The sequence below is a fragment of the Caenorhabditis briggsae genome (assembly GCF_000004555.2).
Source record: "Caenorhabditis briggsae complete genome, chrIII, whole genome shotgun sequence".
Classification (NCBI taxonomy): domain Eukaryota; kingdom Metazoa; phylum Nematoda; class Chromadorea; order Rhabditida; family Rhabditidae; genus Caenorhabditis; species Caenorhabditis briggsae.
In genome coordinates this window covers 10,054,983-10,064,850 of record NC_013490.2, presented here as the reverse complement: position 1 = coordinate 10,064,850, position 9,868 = coordinate 10,054,983, and the positions used below count along the sequence as shown (strand labels likewise).

At 36.7% G+C, this 9,868-nt stretch overlaps 1 protein-coding gene across 1 annotated transcript in view; it reads left to right on the top strand.

Moving 5' to 3' along the window:
* Cbr-pdhk-2 overlaps nt 1-3,114 on the top strand; it is a gene marked incomplete at both ends in the record, with an annotated part of 5,470 nt that extends 2,356 nt beyond the window's left edge. The window contains 5 exons of the mRNA XM_045244316.1: nt 1,347-1,431; nt 1,633-1,731; nt 2,540-2,647; nt 2,819-2,932; nt 2,980-3,114. Coding sequence (XP_045093345.1) covers nt 1,347-1,431; nt 1,633-1,731; nt 2,540-2,647; nt 2,819-2,932; nt 2,980-3,114 — 541 coding nt within the window. The remainder of the gene's footprint in view (nt 1-1,346; nt 1,432-1,632; nt 1,732-2,539; nt 2,648-2,818; nt 2,933-2,979) is intronic.
* Nucleotides 3,115-9,868: the final 6,754 nt, after the last annotated feature.

The window sequence follows — 9,868 nt, the reverse complement described above, 5'->3', positions numbered from 1 at the left end:
CTAAATCTTCACTGTTATGATATTTTTTAAAATTTCTTTTTTTTTTTCTTCTAGAATTCCAACTTTCTAAAATCTTATATTTTAAAAAGAAATTCTGAATAACAATGAAGATTTATCATTTTTCAATTGATTGAATACTTGCTTGCTATTTTTTCAGCTGAAATTTGATTTTTTTTTCAGCCGAATTCTTCCAAAATTCAATTTCTGACATTAAAATATACTTTTTTTCAAAACCGAAGAACTTGGGATTCTGATTTTCTGACGTTATCAGAGGCTGCGAAATGTCTGGCTGCGAAATGTCCGGCTGCGAAATGTCCTTCTGCGAAATGTCTGGCTGCGAAATGTCCGGTTGCGAAATGTCTGGCTGCGAAATGTCCGGCTGCGAAATGTCCGGCTGCGAAATGTCCGGTTGCGAAATGTCCTTCTGCGAAATGTCTGGCTGCGAAATGTCCGGTTGCGAAATGTCTGGCTGCGAAATGTCTGGCTGCGAAATGTCCTTCTGCGAAATGTCTGGCTGCGAAATGTCCGGTTGCGAAATGTCTGGCTGCGAAATGTCCGGCTGCGAAATGTCCGGTTGCGAAATGTCCGGGAGCCGAAATTTGAAGGTCTAGGCCACCGAAATTTGTGGTCATAAGCAATTTTTGGGATGGCCCAGAAATCCAACTGAGGGCCTAGAATTTGGAAAAAATAGGCCATCATGTAGACATCCTGGCTGATGACCTAGAATTCAACATTTTGTATTTCCAGTCGTTCGAGTCCAAAAATGATAGAAATCCAGATGGCCTAGAAATTCGAGCAATTTGGAGTTCTAAGCCACCGAAAATGGGGGCCACGTTCGGGTTGTGGTGGCCTAGAAATCTAAATGTTGGCTTAGGACTCGGAAAAACTAGGCCATCACATACACATCCTGGCTGATGACCTAGAATCTTCAAAAGCTAGGTTGCTTGAGTTTCTAGGCCATTTATATTGTGGCCTAGAAGTACTAAAGTTGGTCTATTTGGGTTTCTAGGCCATCATGTCAAAATCAAGCGACCCGATGCTATTGTGATGGCGTAGGTTTTCGTTTTGGTGGCCTAGAAATCCAAGATAATGTATGATAACTTTGTTGGGAACTTTTAAGTGTTATACTCTGAAATCAAGCTAAAAGTTATCATAACTGGCTATGTTCCTATCAAAATCGATATTGAAACCCTGGAAACACCTGCAAAAAAGCTTAAAATTCATCTGAATCTTCAAAATTCCAGATTCCTCTGCGACCGTTACTACTTGACAAGTCCATCGATGAAACTAGAGATGCACAACGCCGTCGAGAAGGGAAAACCAATATCTATTGTCGCAGTTCCGAGTCATTTGTATCACATGATGTTCGAACTGTTTAAGGTTGGTCTTGGTCTCTTTTTGGATGTTTTCTGCCCGTCCTTACACTCGTGCGCCTTTCAATGACGATTACTATCTCTCTTTTTAGAACACATTGTACCCACGTGCTTTGTCTAGTTTTGATACTAAAAGAAGAGAAAGAGGGAGAGATAGGAGATAGTTGGTTGATAAGGAATTAAATGAATCGGAAAAAGGGAATTGAATCGGGTGTGAAACTATTGGAAGAGGGGTTTCAGTCCAAAGAATTTTTTGCAGAATGCCATGAGAGCAACGGTTGAATATCACGGGGTCGATGATGATTTGCCAGATATCAAAGTCTATGTTGTCAAGGGAAACGAGGATTTGTCGATTAAGGTAATGGAGAAAAAACATGCGCTGAAGGCGCACCAGCCAGCTGTTTGAAGCGCCAGAGGCGCGCCGAACAGGATGTGTAGATTCATATAGAAACGAAGAAAATTTTGAAAAAATATTGGCAAAAAACTCGAATAATCGCTTCTCGTCCATTTCTGGAAACTTCTGGATTCCCGCCGAAACTGAAAACTCTGAAAAACTAGCGACTTATTTTTTATTTGAATTTTGCAGAATTTTTAGACCTTTTTAGGTTTTCTAGCTATTTTCGAAGCTTCTGTCTCGATTTTCCGGTTTTTTGTCTGAATAAGATAGAACAGTTTTCGTGAAGATTACTGTAGATTACTGTAGGAAACCAATTTCTTTTGTAGTTTTTTTGCTATTTAATTAAATATTTGTCTGCATTTCGACGTGAATGGATTTGCAAAAAAAACTACAGAATAGAAGATTTCCTACAGTAATCTACAGCAACCCTCGCGTACATGAACACCATCCGGTCAAATTTCAGACAAAAAATTTGGAGAAATAAAAAAGAACTATCAAAAATAGCTGAAAAACCTAAAAAGGTCTGAAAATATTCGCAAAAATCGAAGAAATTTTATTATTTTTTTTTTCGAAATTTCAGTTTTGGCGGGAGTTCAAAAATATTAGAGAACATTGCATAAGTATCCAGAAATGGACGAGAACGATTTTTCGAAACTCTGCCAATTTTTTAAAACTTTTCCATGTTTTTATCTTGAATTTATATACTTTCTACAGATTTTATTGAAAAATCATCAGCTCAGTAATCTATCCATACTGGCCCAATTTTTAGATCTGTGATCGTGGAGGTGGCGTGTCAAGAACGATTCTGGAGCGTCTCTACAACTACATGTACTCAACAGCTCCACCGCCACCAAGGGATGGAACCCAGGCGCCATTGGTATGGTTTTTTAAAATTTAAATTTAGAAAATTATTGGTAATTCGAGAAAAAAATCTAACTTTCAGAAATGGATCTAACTAGGTTACAACTAAAAAAACTTATTTTCCTGAACGAAAATTTCAAAATTCTAGACCCCCTCTCATATCGGGAATATGAATATTCCATTACAGGCCGGATACGGCTACGGACTCCCACTCTCCCGTCTCTACGCTCGATACTTCCTTGGTGACCTATTCTTGGTTTCCATGGAAGGACACGGAACTGATGCTTGTATTTATTTGAAGGTAAGGCTTTTTTCCCGATTTTCAGATTTTGAAATCGATTTTTGCAGGCTGTGCCAGTTGAAGCCAGTGAGGTCCTGCCTATCTACAGTACTTCATCGCGTCGTAATCTGACAATGGGTCCGCAGGTCGCCGATTGGTCTCATCATGTACCTGGACAGGGAAATCGTCCTGCTCAGTCTTGATAACACCGCTCCGTTTTGTATTTATTATTCTTTTTGTAAAAGTTGTGAATATCTCTCTTTGGCCTCTTCTTTCCTGTTTCCCGCTCTCTCTCCGGTGCCCAAAAAACCCTTCGACGCCTTCCTGTTGTATATAAAATCATTTCTAGCAACACATTTTATTCGTCCTATGTCTAGCTTTTCTGTATTCACATCTGACTTTCTTTTTTGTGTATATAAGTTTTTAGGTGCGATGAGCAACATCACAGAACAACTAAAAATTGGTAGGCATTATTCTTCTTTTTTCTTCTTCTTTTTCTCTGAATTTCACGAGTTCTTCCCCTTTCTTCTTTATGTTTTCTTCCGATTAGAGAATACTCACCACCACCCGCAGAAAAATTTTCGGAATAAATCATTGAAACTCACTTCCTACGAATTTCGGGGGGAAAAGTTTTGAGATGGACTCTCCCTTTTCTTCTCTTTGCATCTTCCACGACGACAAAACAATTTAATTTTCGCGCCGGCCGACTACGACGACGTCTTCTCACATCTGAATGCGTTTGAGCCGTTTGCGCGGAGTTTAATTGAGAAGACGACGTCCCGGAGCATCATTCTTTTTTTACTTTTCGAAAATCTTTGCTTTTTATTTTATTTTTTCCGGTGTAAACAAGAAAAAATAAGCTTTTTTGTTCGAAAAAGCTTGAAGAAAATATTTTTGGCTGAAAAGTTAAAAATTTAGATCTCGCGCCAATTTGAAGGCACGGAAAAGTGGGCGTGGCCTAATAGTCCGCAAAGCGTGTGCACACTTTTCACCTGGAATTTCCTCCATTTTTATTTTCGTATGTTTAGAACTGTATTTTCAGGATTTTTCTTCTGAAAAAGCATAAAAAATCGAAAGTTCAGACATTCATTCATTTTTTAAAAGTTGCATTTTCCTATTCATAATCATCCTTGAGCGAGAGTATCAAATTTCAGCATCCCAAAACGGGCACCACCTGCTTTTTGAAATATTTATTTATTATTTCCTTTTTGCATCAGTTTTTTGCATCAATCCCCCTTCCAGACCTTTTTTCTGCCTCAGAAAGTCCCCAGGGGAGTTCTCCTTTTCCCTTCAGGTCCGTGTTTTCTGTCTGACTTGTCCTTTGGTTTTTTTCTGCTGCCTTGGTGGCCAAAATAGAGAAAACGAAGGGGAAGAAAGAAGAAAATGCTCGAATATCCTTGCATTTTCTTCTTATTTTTTCCTTCAACGGAGGAGCCGTAATGGAAGATGTGCACAGAGCCCCGGCTTTCAGTGTTTGGTTTCTCGTTTTGAATTTTTTGAAGAAAATTTTCGAATTTTTTGGGAGAAGAAAAGATTTGTTAGAGAAACATCCTAGTTTGTGAGAGATTTTGGGTGGTTTTACAGTAATTTGTTTGAAAAAGTACTGAAAATCAGGCCAAATTCAAAAAATCGCTCAAGAGTTTTGTTTTCGAATTCGAAGCGAAAACGTTCAGTTTCCGAGGCGAAGAGCGTTTTGTTCAGAATTTTAGTTTTTATTTTCAAAGCCTTCTAAATATACCTATTTTTGCAGAGTTTTGCATGTGATTTCATAAAAGTTTTCTATAGAAAATTAGCCAAATTTCGAAAAAGTTATTTTTCTGTGTAAAAAGATTGTTTTAGATGACATTTCTCTTGTTTTTTTTTGAAAATTGTCATGTTCTTCACTTGTTTTAGGGGATTCAACTTTCGAAAATTCGAATTCCGCAATCTTGAAAACCACAGATTGAGCATTTTTTTCCCAATATTTTACTCCAGTTCGGCACTCAAATTTTTTGAATTTGGCGCCAAAATGCGGGTGTCCCAGTGGAAGGGAAAGAAGTCGTCTTAGTCGAAGCCTATAATTTGAACGAAAAAACAGAAATTCCAGAGAAAAAATGTAAATATTCGGCCTAGCCTAAGCCTATAGGCTAGCCTACAAATTTTAAAAACATCCAGAAGAAATTCCAGCTGAAAAGGTGAGAATTTCGCCGATTTTCGCGAATTTCGTTTGCTTTTTTGAGTTGGATTTTGTTCAATTTTTTTGTTTTTGTTCAATTCTATAGGCTTAGGCGGAAGCGCCTTGCTTGACCTCAACTGAGACACCTATTTTGGCGCCAAAAAATTTGAAGGTAATCCTAAATTCATACCCATCACACACCAATACGTCATAAGGTCACCACCACCATCTCAAATCTGATGTAATAATTCGAAAAGACACTGAAGAATGGGTCACATTGATCCGTCCGCTCGATTAGACACCGATCTCATAGGCTACAGACCGTTTCTGTCATGGGTACATAGTTCACTTCTCTTCCCTTTTCACCCATAAGACAGTCTATCAAAACAGTCCTTTCCCCTTTTATTTGTGCTTCTTAATTTGCCCCATGAACTTTTTCCAAACACTCCTCGCCTCCGTATTTTCCTCTCCAACTGTCTGCGTCTCTTCTCTATCTTTCCATTTCGCCCTAGGCTAATCCTGCAAGAAACTTTCAAAAGTCGTTCTTCTTTTTTTTTTCTCCAAAAGCCACCTGTTTATTTTTTTCTATTCCGCCTACTCAATAGTCATATCCCATGTCAATCTCCCATGCACTTTTTTCTTCGGTTGCAACCCGAGAATTTGTTCCTTCTTGACAGTTACTCATGTATTCACACAGACTTCGTGCTCTTCTTTTGTTGATTGACAAGCTTTTTAGTGTGTGTTTTCAACTCGTGGTATATTTTTCATCATTCTGGGGTGTTAATGATTAATGGGCATCACGATGATTCGGCTGGTCCACCAATGACATATTTTTTGTCTTGTGTGTGCCCGTAGATTTGTGAGGTTTGGGCCAAAATTCGAATTTTGAAGAATTTTTAAAATCTGAGGTTATCTAAATAAGCCGAACTTTCCGTTCGTGGCCTAAAAGAGTCAACTTGCGAAAGTTTGGCCACCAGCTTTGTTTTTTCCGGAAAACACCGATTTAGAGCTTGAAAAGATTGAAAATTCGAAACTTCGAGAATTCAAAAACAAAAAAAAAGCGAAAATCCAAAATTTGGAAACTCAAACATTCGAAATTCCAAAAATTTGAAAATTTGAAAATTCAAAAATTCGCAATTCGAAAAAGTTCCGAAGGAAATCAAAAAATCCGAAAATTCCAAAAAATTCAGAAATTCGAAAACCCGGAATTTCGAAAATCTTAAAATTCAGAATTTTGAATAATTCGAATTTCCCAAAAAGTCGAATATTTCAAAATACGAGAAAAGAGAATTCAATATATTAAAATTCGCAAATTTGAAAACCCAAAAATTCGGAAGTTCAAATCTTCGAAAATTAGAGGAATTCAAAAAATCGAAAAATTCAAAAACTTAAAAAATCCAAAAATAAAATAAAAACCCAAAATTGTTTTCAAAGTCATAGTCACATGAGAAGGACTGTAGCACTGAAAACTTTCCAATTGGCCCCTCCTCTTCCGAACAAGACACAGTTTTGAGTTCTTCCTCAATATCTAATATTTCGATTCCGTTTAAAAAATTCCCCAATTGGTCTTCTATCTTTAGACTTTCCCGTAATCAGTTGTCCAGTTCACTAATTCGTCACCCAGCTTTTTGAAAAATGTATGGCTTATCACTTATCACTCCCTTTGTTCTTTGGCAAAGAGAGATAGACCCCACGTGACGAGAAAAGTAGACGATTTTAGTGTGTGATATAATGATGATAAGAATGTCACTTCCTAGTTTCTGTGCTTCATGCGATTGTGCTCTTTCTCTACCGATTCTTCTTTTTTAAAATGGCACATTTTTCGAAATAACACATATTTCTTTACCACTGTAAAGTCAATATTGACTCAAAGTGTAGATAGAAACCTATGTTTCATATTTCTCACCACCGACAATCCCCTTCATTTTTTGATTAAATCACTGATTGAATGAACAACCATTCCTCCCGGCAATCATGTGAATTTTATCTCATCACTACTGTTTCCGTTTGTTTGAATGAAACATCATTAGATAGAAAAAGTCAACAAAAACACATTTTCTGTGTGTCAATTTCGAAAGTTTCATCGAACAAAAATTTTTTGAGACTTCCAGATTTTTTGTTTTGTCACCCAAAGAAGTCACAAGCTGCTCTGTTCTCCTTGGGGTCAGCTGCTCTGGCAGATAACTTTTTTATGTTGCTGCTTTTTTGTCTTTTTGGAGAAAAAGTTCCGTGTCAATCTGTGAGGGTGTGACACCCCGAGATCTATGAAATCTCAAATTTCGAACAGATCAGTTGGAAATGTTTTTTGTGGAAAATTATCAGTAAAGATAAGAAAAAACATGTTGTTGGTGATGATTGAAGCTTGAATCCAAGAGAAGAAGTTGCAATTTTTCAATGTTTCGGAAAAACAGGTGCGAAATTCCTAAATATTTTAAAATAACTTTGAAAATATATAGTTTCAGTTTTGTGATTTTTCCTTAAATTCTCAACTTCCTGAGTTTCGCCTCTAAATTTCTTCAAATATGAACAAGATTTTCAAGGTGCTTTAGTAACAAAATTACGAAAATTCGGACCATTTTCAGAATGAAATTCCTACCGGAATATTCCGAATTTTCTCCAAATTAGAACTTTTTTTTGGACTACAGTATTTCAAAGGCGCATGCGAATGATTTCCTTGTGGACCTCAAGCGGAAATTTCGAAATTATTTTTTTTCGCTTTTTCGAAATTTGTTTACCAATTTTTTTTTCATTTTTTGGCACTGTTCTGGTGAACAGTGGGATTTCTGCTATGAAATTTGAGTTTAAAAAAATTCCGAATTTTCGAAATTTTGATATTCTGAACATTTTGGAAAATTAAAATCGGATTTTTTCCGAAATTTTGAAAAAAATCAGTTTTGAAAAAATCCGAAATTTTCAAATTCTGACAATTTCGAAAATTTTAAAATCGGAACTTTTTGAAATTTCGAAATTTTGGAAATTGGAAAGTGAAAAAATTTGAAAGAAATTTTAAAAATGGAAATATTCTGGAATTCCGAGGTTTTCAATCGGGAAATTTCGTATTTTCAAAATTGGATTTTTCGAAATTTCAAAAATCGACATTTCCGTAAGGTCCTTCCGAGCCCTGCAATGCTAGTCGTTCTGAATTTTTGCTAGAATTCTCAATTTCGCAATTTTTTTCCAAAAATGAGCAATATTCCTCATTCAACCTATCCAAATTACATCATTTTCCCGAACTTCCGAACTTTTAATTTGTATTTCACCTATTTTTTTTTCATTCTTTCACCTATACCGTCTCCACCCCATCATTTCATCTCCTTCTCCAATTTCATCTCAAAAAATGTAGTGAGACTACACTCAAAGAAGAACACAAAAAAATTCCCAAGATATTTTTCAGTCACTCTTTTTACCCGATCCTCATCCTACTATCCTTCACATTTTTTTCTTCTTCTTCTTCTGTTACACTGATATATCTGATCAAGAGAAGGAAACATCCCTCAAGTTTTTTTTTCCCACGTGGGATTGTCTGATGGGGGTAAAAACCGGATAGGATAAAAATGCATAATAATGTGTCTCGAAAGGGAAAGTACACTTGTCAAAAAAAGTTGCCAAAAAATGATATCCAAAAAGATGAAAAGTCATCCTTCTCTTCATAAATTATAACGAGTTCCTTCTGGCACCTTCTCTTCTCCCGGCTTTTCTAACCATCTGCGTCTCTCCCATAGATCGTGCTCTCTCATTCGTGGCATAATAATGATCTGTTCTGTGACCCGGGAAACCCCATTTAAAGAACAAGCAAACAGTTTTTGTTTCTTATCGTTGGCTAGATAGTTGTTATGTTTTTGCTGGTCAAATGTCCTCCTCTCTTCCCCTCGCCATCACGTCATTCCTAGGCACCAAAGAAAGTTGTTTTATGTCACACCTTTCTCTGTTTGTGTGATGTTGACCTAACATTTAAGATTCATGACCTCTTGGTGTTCCATATTTTTGAAAAAGTAACGTTTTTATGATCACCCACTAAGATACACTAGACTGCTGAAAGTGTAGCATACTTTAATATTTTGTGACGACGGAGGAGAGATTTGAAAATTCCTCGTTATTTATGCTCAATTTTCCTTTTTCCGGAAAAAATTTTGCATTTTTGCGTTTTTTCTCGCAGGACTGAACTTTGAAAATACATAAATATGGTTTTTCGACTGGTAGAATTCAATTTTTTTTTTGAAAAAAATTCAAGTTACTGTAGTTAATCGTGGTGAGATCAACTTTCTCATTCAACGTTTTTACCGTAAAGCCTGTATTAGAAGAACCGGCACTTCTATCCCGGAGTGCCCTTCTATTAGAGGGGCCCTTCAATTACAGCGGGTCCTTCTATTTTTCCAAAATACTATTTTTACTATTTTTATTACCCCCTGCTATTTTTACTCTACTATTTTTCCAAGCCCTTCCCAGAGGGCCCTTTCATTAGAGGGTTCTAATACAGGTTTTACGGTATGACGGCGCGATTTTTCACTCCCAAAATTTGAATTTCTGCACTTTTTTGCAAAACTTGACTTGTAGAAAACAATATTATAATACAAATTTGCACACTTTTGCATTTTAAGCACTCGACATTTCTATCTCAACTCTTTTCAAAATTTCCGATTTTTTTTTTACAATTTGACCTCTTTCTTCCTCTCTCTGCTTTTCGCGTTTTTCACGTGCCCGTTTTTCGCAACCGTTTCTTGGCACCGAGTTGTCCTAATTTCCCACCAACCACCTCTCTTGTTGCAGTTCCCTCCACAGAAGCGAATGCGGTTATCATCTCG